Here is a 17,318-nt window from a genome sequence, read left to right as displayed (position 1 = left end):
TAAAATGTGGATGGTTTTAAACTGATTCAAATAATTTTTAAAAATCATTAAATTCTTTTAAAATACATGGCAACACTTTTAAAGAGAGAAAAAATTCTAATAAAAATCTATTGTTAATTCAACTATCCTATCAAACACTAAACAGAATAAGTGAAAAAGAAAATGTTTGTCCCTTATATATATATATATTTTTTTTCCTATACATTTTAAAAACACATATTATACTCTGGATACGTTTGGTAAGATAAATCACAAAAGTTAAAGACTCAATTGATAGAGTACATTATACACACGTACAGATCTTACAACCACTAGTCCCTTCCATTTTTCTCCCAGCACAACTTTTTTAAATTCCCAGAAAAATGTCTATTCTAGAGCCTTAAGATGAAGTATATGGGTGTATTTTAAAATTCTGTTATAAAATTCTTTGATGAACCTCCTTCATGAAACATTACCATGTTAAAGAACAATAATGTTAAAAGTGTTTTTATTTCCTTATAAGATACCACACATAAGATCTTTTGTAAATAGTTGCCACGGAAACGATAATGTCGCTAGAGATGTCCATTAAAAATGGACCCTTCAAAATATTCAAACATACCCTTTTAAAAGCCATTCATTGATGGGTGTGATTGATAAGAGCTGAAGAAAAAGCCATATTGTTGCTGGGAAGAATGCAAGTGTAAAGATCTGAATGAAAAGATGCAGTCTGATATGCACCAAAGCACTCGTCAGCTCCTGCAAAAATGGACACAAAATAATAAAAGTAAGAAAACTATTTCTGAAAAGAGACTGCTACTAAAATGACATTACATGAATTCGTTTTTTAAACTGAGATATAATCCACATATTATATTTGTTTCAGGTACATAACACAATGATTCGATATTTGTAGATGCTGCAAAATAATCACCCCAATAAGTCTAATTAAGATTCATTAATTTGGAATTATTTCATAGCTAAACTTTGTACCTATAAACTTATGCAGAAGATACAGACTTTAATAAAAGAAAGTTATTGATTGTTATGAAGTTATTCATGAAGATTATGATTTTTATATAAAATTTCTGAAATATTTAAATTTCTTTCAAATATACAATATACCACAAGAGTTTAAATTTGAAAAATTCTGGACCAGGACTAAGCTAACTTCCTTTACACCAGTATAGATTTGAGGATTGTTGACATTGTAAATAAACATGTATGTTTACCTAAAAAAAATAAAAATAATATTGTTTAAAAATTTTAGCAGGACCTATTACATTTGAATTAAAGATGCTAATTAACCTCTCTGTTCATTACACCAGAATTCGTAAGGCCTCAATTTGGCAAGATGTTACTAAATCTACACACAGATCATAATTCTTGAAATGTTTTCCCCAACAACATTCTATAATTCAAAATGGCTTTTTCCCCAAACTCTACTCATTAGATTTCTTTGTTAACCTTTACTGAATAGCAGCTATAAGGCATGCTCTGAGCTTGCTACTTATGTATGTTACCTCATTTAATCCTCATAACAATTAGTATCTACCAATAGATACCAAATAGTATCTACCAAATAGGTAGATACCATTATCCCTATTTCACTGATGAAGAGATTGAGATTAAGTGCTCCTGTGCAGTGAAGATCAGAATCAAACCCACTACACCCATGTCTGCTTTTTCCACCATGTCACACTGCTACCCCAAGAGGGAAATAATTCCCATGAAACATGACAAACCAGGCACATGTTACGAGTCTCACAGCTAAACAAGGATACACTAAGCTAAACTATGGGCTTTAAATATGTACTAAATAACAAGCACTTGCATTTGAATTTCTTTGAGTTATGTGGTTATTCAGTGGAAATAAAACAAATTTAGAAAGTAGTAGAAAACTTACATAAAACATTCAGGCAGTCATTAAAGCACAAAGATGCCACAGAGTCACTGGTTACAAGCATAGCACTGTAATGTCAAGTAAGACATTCAAGAGATCCTCAGCCTCAGAGGCCTTAGCCAAAGTTTATAGTTTAATAAACAGTAGCTTAATTCAGACTCATTCACTGATCACCACTTTCTGCGATCTGTCTCATTGGCTTTCACTATTTTATCTCCCTGTGTGAAGACACACAGCTGCTCCATTTTGGTCACAAAACATCCCTAGTGACGTTTGCCCTAAGGAACTCCTGGTAATCTGGATCTAATGGAGGGCACTGGGTAAACCAGAAACGATTCTAGGTCCATGGACCAAACCTAAGAGAAAAGGAGCCATCCTTACTCTGAATCAGAAGTTTCAACCCAGCGAAACCTGAGCACCAGCAGTTCCAAGAACTCACAGCAGTTTTGAAAACAAATCTCACTCAGATATACTCAGAGGCATTCAATAAATACCAAAGAAATATTAGTGTTTTTTAATTTAAAAAAAATTGTAAAATGATTAGCCAGAATGCAGTAATTAAGGCATTTCACATATGTCTCAGAAATATAAAACAATGTAACTTTTCTGAAAAGTAATTTGGGAATATATATCAAGGACTATAATATAATTCATATTTGTGGATCCCACAATTTTATGACTAGGCATTTATCCTAAGGATAAAAAAAAATAGTTACAAGCATTTATATACAGAATTGATCCTTGCAGCATTACTCATTACAATGAAATCTGGAAACAAATGTCCAAAGATAGGAGAATAACTAAATAATTTAAGATATAAACACTGTTAAGAGCTATTAAAAGCCATGTTAAAACTGTGTAGACATATGTGCTCCAATGTTCATTGTAGCTTTATTTACGGTGGCCAAGACATGAAAACAACCAAAGTGTCCTTCGATAGATAATTGGATAAAGAAGATGTGGTATATATACACAATGGAATAGTACTCTGCCATAAGAAAAGATGAAATGTACCATTTGTGACAACATGGATGGATCTTGAGATTATAATGCTAAGCGAAATAAGTCAGGCAGAAAAAGTCGAGAACCATATGATTTCACTGACATGTGGTACATAAAACTGAAAACAACAAAAGAACAAGACAAATAATCAAGCAACAAAAACTCATAGACATAGACAATAGTTTAGTGGTTACTAGAGGGTAAGGGGGAAGGGGGTAGATGAGGGTAAAGGGGTCCAATATATGGTGATGGAAGGAGAACTGATTCTGGGTGGTGAACACACATTGTGATATATAGATGATGTATTACAGAATTGTACACCTGAAATCTATGTAACTTTACTAACAACTGTCACCCCAATAAACTTTCATTAAAAAAAAAAGATGAAAAACAGTGTGGATAAGGCTGTAGCAGTACAGAGTCTCTCCCTACTTAATCAACAGCAGTGCAAATGGGCGTAACCTATGGAGAGCAATCTGGCAACTCATCTCCTCATTCAACAAATATTTACTGAGCACCTGCCACTATTCCAGGTACTTGGATTAGCTATCATAACTTAAACTACACATACCCTTTGACCTAGCAATTCCACTTCTAGGAATTAATCCTTCACATATACCCCCAAATGGGGGAAATTACATATTTTGGGGTTATCCTTTGCATCGTGTTTGTAATAGCAACATTTTATAAATTATCTAAATGTCCATCAACAGAGGACTAGGAAAATATATCATGACACATTCATAAATTGAACTACTTTTCAGCATACAAAAAGAAACAGGGAGTTCTTTATGTGCTGATATGAAATAGTCTCCAAGATATATTTTTTGAGTAAAATAAGGTATCAGGAGGCAAACAGTATAAAACGCCACAGTTTAAAGTGAAGATAGACATATGTACATTTTGCATAGAATATCTCTGGAAAGACACAGAAAATGTTAACATTGGTTGTCTCCAGAGAAGAGAACTGGATACCTGGTAGAGGGGTGAAAGGAAGATCGCTCATCATATATACTTTTGTACCTTTTCATTTATGTTCATAAAAGTAAACAAAATCTAAATTATCTTATTTTTAAATATATGTAAATAAAGAAAAATTAAATAAAAATATTAAATTACATTAAAAATTTTACAATGTCACATAGAAAAATAAGATTATATATGCGTGTGTATGTGTATATGTATGCTAGTATGTATAGATATATAAACATATACATATATACAATTGTTAAAAAATATTTTCTATATGTAAAAAATGTTTATACAAAAGGACTAAAACACACAGATGTTAATAGTTATTTTCTAATCTTTCCAAACTTTTTACATCACTTTTGTAATCAGAAAAAAGTTGTAAAAAAAATGTAGTTACAGAATACTACCTGACCTAATAAACAATTAGAAACAACTGATAGTACATTAGAATAATGGAGCAGTAAAGAACCCAGCAAAATAAATCACATGGGTCTACCGTGCCGGCTTAGAAGGAACCTCTTAACAACAGGGAAATAACAGACATGAAGTGTTTCTAAGAAAGATTTTTCAATAATGTCACAAACGCCCAGTGTTATATATTTTCCAGATCTTCGACATACAACTTTGAAGAGAAAATAAGGTAACACTAGAAAAGAAAAAGCAAGTCACACTCTAAAACCCAAATAGTATTAAGTCATATAGATCCATGTAGAATTTAGGGCCACATACTCAAATAAATGCCATCATGAATAACTGAAAAGTTGATTCTTCATGACATTTTGTTTATTCACATGTAATACAGGTTAAATTCCATTAAAATAAACTGAAGGAGGTACTCCACATACTGATGATATGGAGTCTCACAGACAGCATCAAGAATTGCTGAAAACCAGGGGTTCTGACGGGGATGTAACAATATTTTCATTACATACCAATTTCCCTTCTAACCCTCATCTGACCTTTATTTGATTCACTTTTTGAGAGGCAGCCTCACAGCTCTGTGCCAGAAACAAGCAGCATGAGCCTAAAGTTTAGAATTTGCTATATTTACTTCTAAATGAATGGGATTTTTCTTTAAAAATCTGATTAGGAAAATAAGCAAAAATCTGTATATTCTGCTCTACTCAGGACCCTTTTCTTTGTTTCTATCCCAGTGCCAAGCACAGAGCCTTGTAGCCAGAAGCACTCGATAGATATTTGTTTAAATGAATTGGTCCTGGCACGGTCACTTAAAGTGACAAATCAAGTTAGCTAAATATAAAATACACCTCAAATGTGACCTTATTTCACTTCAATGCAACAAAATTTTAGAAACCATTTCAACAAGTATTTCAAAAACTAGAAATCAACAGTCATAAAACTGAAGATTTAGCATTAAATCTTTTTAGCATGAAGAATTAACACAGAGTTCTTTATAATTTCAATAAATGAGCAAAACAACTTTTAGACTATACATCATTACATCAATGTATGAGTAATACTACTACATGAAATGTTCAATATAAATCAAACTTGAAAGGGACCACTGTAAATGTTTTCAAACAAATGTAAGTCAATAATAACTTACACTCTCCTGCGTGCAGGAATGTACCATTCTAGAACTTAACAGGGTAAGAAAATAGCGGTCCCAGCTGAAATTAATTTAAGATTATTAATTAGAAAATAAATAACAAGATTGCTACCTTTGCATTTACTACTCTGGTTGCCCAGGAAATTAGCAGGGCTTAGAGATGGTTTAACATTACACAATGATGCAATCTAGGGCATCTTAAGTTAAATGGATCTTGCAAATGACTTAATGCTGTATTCATTTCAAAAGGGCCTTTTGAGGGAAATGGCTTTGATGGCTACATAGATACCGTGAGAACACAGAAGATCAAGGCATTTCATCATTAGACCCAAATTAGCTGGATGACTCTGAAGGTTTCCTAGGTGCTTACAGAAAAATCTGGTCCTTAGAGAAATGCTGATAGCTGTGACATTCCTTCTTCAACTCCTGCATCCCACGAAGTTGGCTGCTTTACAGAATAGCGTTAAGCAAGAGGCTAAGGAGAGAATCAAGTCTCTTGCCAGATTTCCCATGGCCTAAGTAACAGCTGTAGCTATTAAGCAGCCACCAGGGGACGTAGTTAGAGCAATGTCCCAAGTAGAGGACTTGGGTAGGGCAGCTGCTCCTCAAACAGCATTAGCCAAGCCCAGCAGGAAGACCTCCAAGGGAGAGCAGACCAGCAGCCCAGGACTGGCAAATATGTTTCTGTGCCATTGTGTCTCACATTCGAGGACAAACAAAACTCTGGTGTTGACAGGAAAAGCCTGTGCCCTCTATGCACTAATCATAGTTCTTTCATCTTAATACAATTTACAAAAACTGGAATTTGACATATTTAGGAAATACCATCCATGTCCGTTATTTTCAGAAGAAGATTTAGACACAATGTACCTGTCATAGACACTACACATGGATCTCATCGATATCCAAAATGCCCCCAATGAAAAGATTTATACCAACCTGATAACCATAGAATACATAAATTTAGCCATACCATACTTTTCCCTGTAGCTATAAGAGTGCTCCAAAAAAGAGGTAACTGAATTTGGTCTTCATTCAAATCACACTTAAAAGAAATTTTAAGTAACTAAAGGCAAGATATCATGCAGAAACAGAATTTTAAGTTTTAAAGCCACCCCCCCAAAAAAATTCCCTCTTACATACTAAGATTTCCCTATCTATATAAGAATAAGCGTCTTAGAATGACAGCTTTGAAAATTCTATGTAATTTCTTCAAAAGCAAATGGGTATTTTTCTTTTTTCTCTTCCGTTGTAAGCCAAAAGGGAACGATAAATTCGACTCATTCCTATCTCAGATATAAAAATGTGTAAATTTCTTTAATTCCAAGGAATCCCATGTTCAGTGACACCTGGAACAGTAAATAACATTCATCTTAGGTTGTGACTTAGTATGAAAAATACCAATATTTCTCTTAAAACATTTATTAATACTTAATAGATACACTAACAAGGAATATACTTTTTAAAAAAATACAAAGTAGTTAAAAGTTATGACAAGTTCTCACTTGAGCAGCATGAATCCTGGGAACAAAAGAGGATCCACAAAGTTATGGAAACCCAACTAAACATCAACAGCTGAAATGTGCCCCAGCAGGTGCCACTCTAGTTACCACCATAACCTGAGGAAGACCTGAAGTAGAGGCTTCACTTCAGTTGCCGTATTAAAAACATAACCCATTACAACCACATCCTCGGGGGCCATGCTGCTTGACTCTAAAGCTTCTGTAACGTGTAGGTACAAAACCCAAGTCCTTTGCTGAAGTCCAAGTTATCTTTTGTGAGGGTGGAGACTTCAGGCTAGAGCTACACACGACTTTGCAAGAGGATTCTGACATTTCAAAATATTAAGCACACATTCAACTTTTCTCCCCATCTTTCCTGTGTCCCATAAGTGACAGTACCTCTGTTTTTAATGACAGTCCACTGTTAAAGAATATTGTTGCAACAGCAATGTAGGAGACAGTAATTTCTGGCTTCAGGGGTCCTAAAGAGAGAGAAACGAGTTACTGTTAGATAAGAATTTCCAGGAGAGAACTGGGTCTGAAAGACCAATCCATCGGAGAAGGCAAATGGTACTTTACATCTTAGTGCTGGCCCTAGTATCCTACTGTCCTGACAGAGTCAAGCATTTGTTCTCTGCTCTCCTACGTGAGAACACTGTTCTCACACAGGACAGCAGATAGTCAACATGCTTCAATATAGGTCCTAATTATACCTATCACAGTATCAGTGTTGAGATAATAATTAAAATTCCCCAAACCAAAAGGAGAGAATTAATGGAAGAAGTTCCTTTCTCTTTAGCAAATATCATTTAATTTCTTCTAGGATACCTGAAATAAAAGCTTGCATTCATGCATACATTCCGTTCTCCCCGAGTATTCAGCCTACAAATATTACTGAGCACTGAACTTTGTGATTGAGACAACGCAAATAGAGTTACGGTGTACTTAACAGTACGTTGTTAAGATCGTAATTATTATGAAACTGTGCCTGGCCCTGGGCATACTGTAGTGAAGCAGACAGGCTTGATCCTTGCCCTTCAGAAAATCCTGCCTGGAGTTAGGCTGGCATCCTCCCAGATGCAGTAACACTGTGAATACAAGGGGGGACACCCCTAATATTTATTTATTTTTGTGGCATGTACACAATTGGCTTAAAGACCTAATGTGCTAACCAATGAACAACATTCTTTGAAAAGATGTAGCTCTGAGAAATGACACTTTACATTGAAAAACGACTTGGCTGTTATAACTCAGGGGGTAGGGGGTATGACTGGCATCTAGCAGACAGAGATGAGGAGCTCTGCTAAACGTCCTGGAAGGCACAGGATAACCTTCCCAACAGCAAAGAATTATCATGTCCAAAATGTCTGCAGTGCTGAGGTGGAGAAACCCTGGCATACACCAGCAGTTTAAAATCTAAGATCATCTCATGTCTGACATTCTATTCAGCCCTCTTATGCTGAGTTGAAGAAGAGTGTCCCCCCAAAATTCATGTCCACACAGAACCTGTGAATGTGACCTTATTTGGAAATAGGGTCTTTGCAGACAGATGTAATCAAATTAAGCTGAGTTCTCATCGGATTAGGGTGGGCCCTGATCCAATGACTGGCGTGCTTACAAGAAGAAGGAAGTTTGGACAGTCACACACAGAGGAAAGATGGCCATGTGGAAACTGAGGCAGAGACCAGAGTTGTTTTACCAAGCAAAGCTGGTAATCAGCAACCACCGCAAGCTAGGAGAAGCCAGGAAAGATTCATCCCTAGGGCGTTGGGTGGAAGCACAGCCCTGCCAACATGCTGATCAGACTTTAGCCTCTAGAACTGTGAGAAAATACATTTCTGCCATTTTAAGCCCCCCAGTTTGCGGTAATTTGTTGTGGCAGTCCTAAGAAATTAATACAAAAGGAGAGGAGAGGAGAGGAGAGGAGAGGAGAGGAGAGGACAGGACAGGACAGGACAGGACAGGACAGGACAGGAAAGAAACTAACACACCCTTTAAGCAAAAGAACAGGACAGCATTCACGGCTTTTCCAGAACTCTTCACCATACCTACAGACATTGCTCCATTGCAAGCTCAGGAAAAATCACCATTCATTCAGTCAACAAATATTTATTGAGCAACTACTATATTTTAGGCATTTGTACTAGTACATCAGTGAATTTAAAAAACAATGATCTCCTCAAACATTGCAATAAATTATTTTATGTATCTGGCATTTATACAAATCATTTTGCTGAGATCTGAGAAAAGCGAGCAAAAGGGAGAAGGAAAGTGCAAATGTAACTACATATCAGGGCAGCAGAGGCTGTTCAAAAATACTATTTTTATATTTGTGAGTGAATCTGTCTCAGCAGCTCACACTTAGAAATAATGTTTCCTCAACAACTGAGAAGGCAGCGTCAGAAGCAGATTTTAAAGTCAAGAATCTGACTGGTTTTGAAAGTAAATACCTTCCAGGAATTTTAAATGCCGTTTTTAAAAATTCATATCATTTTCGTTTTCCTCGAATCCCCTGCTTTGTATGAGACCTTGTTCTTGTCAACTGTGGGTCTGCCCGCAGTGGTGCCTCCAGCATTTCTATACAGGATGGGTCAGAGGAAGCAACATGGTCATAAATGAGAGTGAGGGGACACGTCTAAAGATGCGTCTCTATAGCAAGGATGTGGCATTTACTTAGACTGCTTGTTTCCTGGGGGTACCTGAAGCATCTACCTTACTTGGCCAACCACCGAATTTTTTAAGAACTCTTCCCACACGTCACATGCACATACACAAACCCACATAATCACTATTAACTAATTGGCGTAATTCAGTGGAATGATTGATTCCTGACTTTCGATGTATTAAATTGTGGAGACATTATTGTATACTGGGTTTTTTTATTAGCTGCATATCTAAATAACTCTAAGCCATGAAAGGACATGGTAAGGGTCCTCCAGGGCTACCTACAATGTACCTTTTAAACGGGAAGGATAAATTCAATCTGATTGGGAGACCCTAAAGTGTCTTTGAGACATGACACCGAGATGTTCACAGAACACTCAACTTGTGAATGCGGAACTAGAAGTCACCTGGGGCTGCAATGAAAACTTGGTAAATATTTGCACAGAGGTAAGAGTTGAAACTATGTTATAAAAAATGACATCTGGCCCTCTCCAAGGTAATGATTATATCCTCCAAATCACCAAAATAACCAGATCCAGAGCTTAAGATGTCTATAAAGCTAAAGTGGAAATACAAGTTTTAACTTTTCCTTTAAACGAAAGAAAAAAAAAATGTTTATCAGTGAAAATGAAATGGGGTAGCAAAATTAAAAGAAAACTTGGCCATAAAAAAAGTGAAGCAATTTTGGAGCTCCAAAACCCATGTTTTTTAATGGGGGCAGAGTAATGATTTAGAATGCTTAAAAATTCAAGGAACTATTACCATCTCATAAAATCTACTCATCACCAAAGTAAATTTCACTTCTAAACTAATGTAAGATATTCATGCTAATATACTTAAGCTTATAGCATGTTTTCAGTTTTTTTTTAAAAATGGAAAAACAAATAATTTAAATTAAGCTGCAGGTAGAAATGAGAAACTTCTTCTGTACCTCCAAAGAAGTAAGCCTTTCTCTTCCTGAGAATGAATAGCACAGTGTTGAACTCCAGTAAACTCTAAGGTATGCATCGCTCAGGGCTGCTCTGAGTGGCAACGGGACAGGTTATTGACACCTCAGAATCTATCTACATTTACATCTACTGTGGCTCTTTATTTTCAACCTTCTTCTATATGTTTAAAAATGAAATGTAACTGAGTAAAAAGAACAGTCAAGTAAGAATTAAATTATCTAGGCTAGTACTGATTACACTGTCTCCCATTGAGAAAGTCATTCAACTTCTTTAATTTTAGGGTTCCCACATCTATACATTTCCTGTCATACATAATTCACCAATTGGCTATCAAAATTGTTTTTAAAGGGAGGTCAGATCATAGTTGTGATGCCTTAAGTACAGCAGTCTTACACTTAAAAGTAAGGAGTGTACTCATTAAGGTATTGAGCCAGGTAAAGGTGAAAGGTGCATCTATCTTAACAAGCTGAAGAATACCAAACCTTTTCCTATTTGAAAGACTATCTGGAAAACTGTCATACTGAAAATTGTTCAGTCCATGTGAATGTATGAAAAATCACATTCCCAATGTACAGAGCCCATGGAAACTTTGACTAAAAATTAGAAGCCAAAAGAGGTGCTTTGGACTATTCTATAGAGCAGACCTTGTTCCTAAATTTTTGTTGTACTAACTAGAGGAGTGAAAGTATTACTTGGTACTATTTGGAGGTTTGTTTTTATTTAAGAGGTTTTACAGGGAGGAAAGCCAATCAAAAGCTCAGTAGAAGTATCAAGAACTTAACCTGACAGCCTATATAAGAAATCCCAAACAACTGTTAAACTTTGGTTTTAGAAAGTTATCAAAGAAATCATATGAGTTTACTGTTGTCTAATATTAGCTGATTCTGCTCTGCTCCTTTGGGCTAAAAATCAGGGCATGAAAAAGATCTTTATTACAGGGAGCCCTTCTTTATTATGGTTATTCATTTTTAATGATTTTTCACCAAAAAAAAATATTTCTATAGATTTTGCAACTGGTATGAAATAAGAGGAAGTCCTGGTCTCTAGTTCTTCCTCTTCCCTAACTAACCTAGCTAACTTAATCTAGGGTCAGCCGCCTGACCTCAGGTCTCAGTATCTTTAACTGTAAAAGAAGCTTGGTGGCTTAAAATACTTTAAAGTTCCCTTTTAGCTCTTAACTTTCTACTCTTTTAAAATTAAACAAAGAAATGAATTATCCTGGATTAATGGCATAAGGACTAGTGAGAACGGGAAACATTATTTCTAAAGCATAATAATGAAACAAAACTTCAAGAAGCAGAGTTCCAGGGCATGAGGAAGATTACAGAATCCATCTCACATATGTCACTGAGGGAAGCCCTAGGGAAATTATTCAGCTATCAACAACCTTTCTTTGCGCAGAGCACCCCGAAATGTAAGATAAAAGATACTTTACCAAACCTAGGCCCTGCAGATCTAAACTTAAAGATCATACATCACCTGTAACTTCACCTTAACACCAAGCAAATAAAAGATCTAACACCAGAAGCTGTAAAGTGTACTAGTGGAGTGAGTCAGGTGTGCATTCCAGATCACCATAAAGACACTCTCTAACTTTAACTCTCACTATCCAGCTAACTGCAGGGACAAGGGGTACTCATTTGACAGAACCTCAAACACCAACATTCACGAATTTCCCAAAAGCTCACAGAGAAGCTACATCAAAGAAGAAACTGGTACCTTCTGGGGGAGAAACTACCATGAATACAGCTTTATTCTCAGTTGTATACATTACATATTTTGTACTAAGTTGAATATAGAAGAAAAAAACATAAAATAACAAAACAAATTTTAATACCCGCAATCTTCATTCAAGTAATTCCTTTTAAATATTCCCTGAAGCTACTTCTAAACGGAGGTATTGAAAGTAGAGCGTAGAAGGAACCACAGTTCTCCTGAGAGATTTTATTCACTTCCATCCGTTTTTAACAAGGCACAAATAACTTCAAATATTCTCCTGAGCACTTCTTAACATACAAAGTGTGTGCTCACTTCTCTCCTCATTGTATGACTGACTGATGTATTAAACCTGTTGTATGACTGATGCATTAAACCTGTTCATAGCGTGGAAACTAACAAACAAGGCCAAAAAACAAAACAAAACAATGAATTGAAGAAATTCCATTAATGTTTATGAAAAGTGGGACATGATTGTCTGGGGTCGGGGCGGGGGGGGGGGGGCATAAATAGTTATTGGTATTTCCAGTCTTTTCCACCAATGCCCGTCCCCACATTACAAGGCTCCCACTATTCAGAGATTTGAGTATGATTTCAGTCCGCCTACATTTCCTTGCCAAAATACACACTACACATCGTCTAAAAGAGCCTGTATCTTTAGGCTGCTAAGGGTAGCAACTGAGTCCCCGCAGCACACGGAAGTGGTGTTCTGTAATGAAAAAGTGCAACGTGTCAGTCAGCTTGCTCACTCTCCAACATGTGGGCCACAGCATCTGAACTGGAGGAAGAAGGGGTGTCCCTTGTTCTGCTTCTTCCCACTTTCTTCAGCGGGGGTGGGGGAAGAAGGGGTCGGAAATAGACAAGGTAATGGTGATCGCTCCAAGATAGACGAGAAACTCCTAGCAACCGAGCATCCCGTGGGATAGGATGCTACTTCGAGGGGAAGAAAAATAAGTTTCATTCTCGGTAACCTCACTCCTTGGCACTAAACACACTCACTGATAATTCTCGGGAAAGGTCACCTGCGTTCTAAGTCCTTTGCCCCATTCCTAATTCCGAATCCTCTGTGGGGTTGGCAAATTTAAAGATCAGCAGAAGGGCCAAGGACACCCTGCGCTGGTCAGTGCTCCTGGGAGAGGCAGATACTTCCCAGTTACGGTCTCCCCACCTTTCCAAGACTCGAAAATTAGTTCTGAAGTGGGAATCGCGGTGGAGCTCGCGGAGGTGCAGACTTACCCCCATTCACCCCTACGGACGGCTTCAGCTTAGCTCCGGCGATCGCCAGCACTATTCCAATCATGAACCATTCTTTCCTCATTCTCTCCAGCAGCCTCATGTTTGTTAGGGTGGGTGGGTTTTGTTTATTTGTTTGGCTTTTTTTCTTTTAAAGCTGCGATCGCTTAATCCCCGGGGCGTCTCCACACTTTCCACGGTCCCTCTTGACATGCAGCAAAGCAAGTCAAATTGCTACTTGTAAACTAAAGACCTGCGGATTGCTCCGGCGGCTTCGAGGAGGGCTGGGAGTAGTAGTATCCAGTGACAGGAAAGCCTCACTGAGCGCCGCCATCACTACCATGCGCCTCCTAATAGACGCGCACCGAGCCAGACCCGCTCTGGCCCGAGCTCCCTAGCGTGCATGCCGGCCAGCGCAGGCAATCGGGAGATGGAGGCTAGCCTCCGGGTAGGACCGACAGGCTTGTCACTTTCAAGACCTGCGGAACTTTAGGAATGACTAGGGCGGGGAGAAGCGTGAGGCTCCACAGCCACCTAGCCTTATCAAAGGTCCCTCTCCAACAAACCTTTAGGCACAACCTCCCGCGCCCCTGGAGCATATCTACGGAGAAGCTCTCTGCTTCGCCAGGAGACTGCGGGAAGGGTTGGCGTGCGCTTGGGGCAGGGATTTCTCTGTCCGCAGCTGCCGCGGCGGGGTGCAGGTTTATTTGCGGCGCGCATCTTCGGGGCATTACGACGCTTCCCGGACGCCCGCGTTGACGTGTGCGCGGGGGAAAGGGGAGGCCACTGTCGGTCTCCTAGTTCCACGCCCAAGCTGCTGGAGTTAGACGTGCTCGGTGATCAGCGCAGAAAAGCCGCTCCCTTGTGGGGGGAGCTTTATCTGTGGGGATGGGTTGAAAATTGGGCGCCGAGCCGCCGTCCGAGTCCATAGGACCTCCGCCTTCCAGCGTCCGCCGTAACCCGCGAGGGAGGGTGGGCACTCTGCCTACACCTGCCGGGAGTGGGGAGGACTGCAAGGGTTCAGTCCCCTACCGGGAGGTGGGGACCAAACCTTCCTTCGGGGGCGGTGGGTGAATCCTCAACTTGATTCCCAGAGCTTGCCCACCCAGGACCACTGTGGGAAGGGGTTCAGGGTCCCCAAGGCAAAAGTGGTGAGGGGCTGGCGGAGGAGAGCCGGGCTCCTGCCTTCTCTTGCCCCATGTGCTTGATTCTAATCTGTTCCACAGTTTCTCGCTTCAAGTGTTTTCTGGCAACCAGTGACAATGATAGTTTCATGAATGGACTTCCTATACAGAGACCACGCAGGACCATCAACGCCTCTCCATTATCAGCCAAATAAGTAAAATGCTTCTGTGTTATTTTTGAAATGCTCTGATATCTAATAGTTAAATGGTTCACTATAGAACTTAAGATTTGGAAGGGACTCGTGGGATTGTTCAGTGATGCAAGACTTTCATTCTGAATTTATTCAAAGTTTGCAAAAGACTCATCCTGTAATTTCCTCTATTAATTTAGCTTTATCTTGATGGCATGACTTGCTGTCCAAAAACTAAGCAGGTTTATGCAGTTGTGCTCCCAGTTGAAGGTAACACAGTACCGAGTGTCATCTAATTAAACATTAGGCAAAATAACAAAAAGTGACTCTCAAGATATAAAAAGAACTTAATAGGGAAACGCAGATGACATTAAATAACCTGAAATAAAGAAAAGAAAGCACATGAGGTATGATAAAATCTGATGGTAATCATCAGGCAGTCACAAGATAAGTGGTGCTACACCATAGTTTACAACAAACACAATTACTCCCTTAGAGTAATTTCTTACTAGGTTAAAGAGTTATACATCTCAGCCACTGAAGGTGTGCTCTCGTATTAAAAGATCATTAAACATTATGCTTACAGAAATTGAGCTGGTTTAATTTTATGGCTGTTCATAAATTTGTGTTTACTAAGAGCTCTTTGATCTGTTTAAAGCAGAGTCTAACTTGTGGGAAAGTTTTTTGTTTTGTTTTTAAATGGCCCTTAAGAGAAAACAATGCAGTGTGCTGCAAATTCTGTTCTGTTGTGTTAAGGCCTGTATTAGTTTCCCGTGGCTGCTGTAACAAATACCTGTAACTGGATACCTTAAAATAACAGAAATGTATTCTCTCATAGTTCTGGAAGCCAGGAGTCCAAAATCAAGGGGTTGACAAGGTCACACTTCCTCTGGAGGCGCTAGGGAGAGGCTCTAGGTTGTCTGCATAACTTGGCTTGCTTGGCTTATGCCACATCACTCCAGTCACTGCCTCTGTCTTAACGTCACATTCTCCTTTGTGTGTCTGGCAGACTCCAGTCTGCACCCATGTTCACATTGCCTCCTGTCTGTCTTCTCCTTTTCTGTGTGTCTCTTGTAAAGACATTTGTAATTGGATTTAGGGCCCATCCAGATAATACAGAATTGTCTCATTTTTAGCTCTTTATTATATTTGCAAATATCCTTTTTCCAAGTTAGGTAACTATACAGTGTTAAATAGTGTCCCCCAAATTATTCATGCCTACCTTGAACCTCAGAATGTGACCTTATTTGGAAATTGAGATTTGAAGATGTAATTTGTTAAGATGGGGTCATACTGGATTAAGATGGGTCCTAAATCCAATAGTTAGTGTCCTTATAAGAAGGTCATGTGAAGACTCGCAAAAGAGACACCTTGAAGAGGAGAAAGTCATGTGCAGCTAGAAGCAGAGATTGGGGTGATGTGTCTCCAAGACAAGGAATGCCAAGGCTTCACCCTGGAAACAACCACCAGAAGCTGGGAGAGATGCGTGGAACAGATTTTCCCTGAGAGCCTCCAAAAGCAGCCAACCCTGCAGACACTTTGACATCAGAATTTTGGCCTCCTGAACACTGAGATAAAAAATTTCTGTTGTCCTAAGCCATCCAGTTTATAGTACTTTGTAAAGGCAACCCTAGGAAACAAATACAGGCCCAGTCACAGGTTCCAGATATTTGATGTGGACCTATCTTTGGTGTGGCCACCATTCAACCCAGTACAAGGCACTTTCTGCCTTCTCTTTTTCCTAATACTTTCTTTCTTCAATAATTCTATCACTCTTCTCTCTCACTCATTTTTTCCTGTCATGTTTTTCTTTCATGTTCCTTATCACCTCATTTTTTTCTTTTTGTTACCCCTGCCACTGCATCTGACATCATCCCAACCAAACTGTACAAGTGAAAGCACGCTTCTCTAAAAGACACATGATAGATGCTCTTTATTCAATAAATATATTCGTTGATTGAACAAATGTTTAATGTGCCTCCACACAATGTGCCAGGCATGTGTCAGTGCTGCGTATTCAGTTGTGAACAAAAAAGACACAAAAACCTACCCTCAGGAGTGTCTAATCTTGTAGGGGAGACAGATATAAACATATGTAATTACAAACTGAGATAGGAAAAGAATAAGATGGTGCAAATAATCTAGATTGGGGAAGGCCTCCCTGAGATCTGAAGGATGATAGACAGGTGGGAGCAAGTTACTGCTCAGCAAGGAAGAGCTTGACACCATAGAGTTCAAAGACCAGGGCAGCTAGACTAGTCAGTAAAGGGATAGTGAGGTGAGAAGGGTGGAGAGCTACGCCGGGTACAGATCGTGTGTGACCTCTCATGTTGTGGTAAACGATTTGTTAAATACTGTGGAAAGCCACTGGAGGATTTGAAACTAGCCAGTGATGACATGTCTAGTTTTGCTAGAGAGATTAGAAGCAGTCTCTATACAAATCAAGAAGAAGTCCTAAGTCAGTGGAGCTGGAAAAGTCAGTTAGTATAAGAACTGTTAAATGGGAAGAATG

At 38.6% G+C, this 17,318-nt stretch overlaps 1 protein-coding gene across 2 annotated transcripts in view; it reads right to left on the bottom strand.

Moving 5' to 3' along the window:
- SLC10A7 (solute carrier family 10 member 7) overlaps positions 1–13,822 on the bottom strand; it is a 215,197-nt gene extending 201,375 nt beyond the window's left edge. The window contains exons 1-3 of one of the 2 annotated variants that reach the window (XM_074338462.2): positions 13,495–13,822; positions 7,328–7,410; positions 602–738 (exon numbers count right to left, since the gene is read on the bottom strand). In XM_074338462.2, coding sequence (XP_074194563.1) covers positions 602–738; positions 7,328–7,410; positions 13,495–13,594 — 320 coding nt within the window. In that variant the 5' untranslated portion in view covers positions 13,595–13,822. The remainder of the gene's footprint in view (positions 1–601; positions 739–7,327; positions 7,411–13,494) is intronic. The other variant, XM_019730736.3, reaches the window with a different exon arrangement.
- Positions 13,823–17,318: the final 3,496 nt, after the last annotated feature.

The sequence above is a fragment of the Rhinolophus sinicus genome, chromosome 15, assembly GCF_057876585.1.
Source record: "Rhinolophus sinicus isolate RSI-liver-muscle chromosome 15, RSI-T2T, whole genome shotgun sequence".
NCBI lineage: Eukaryota > Metazoa > Chordata > Mammalia > Chiroptera > Rhinolophidae > Rhinolophus > Rhinolophus sinicus.
Note: the sequence above shows the minus strand (reverse complement) of the source record. Positions and strands in the feature narration are given on the sequence as shown.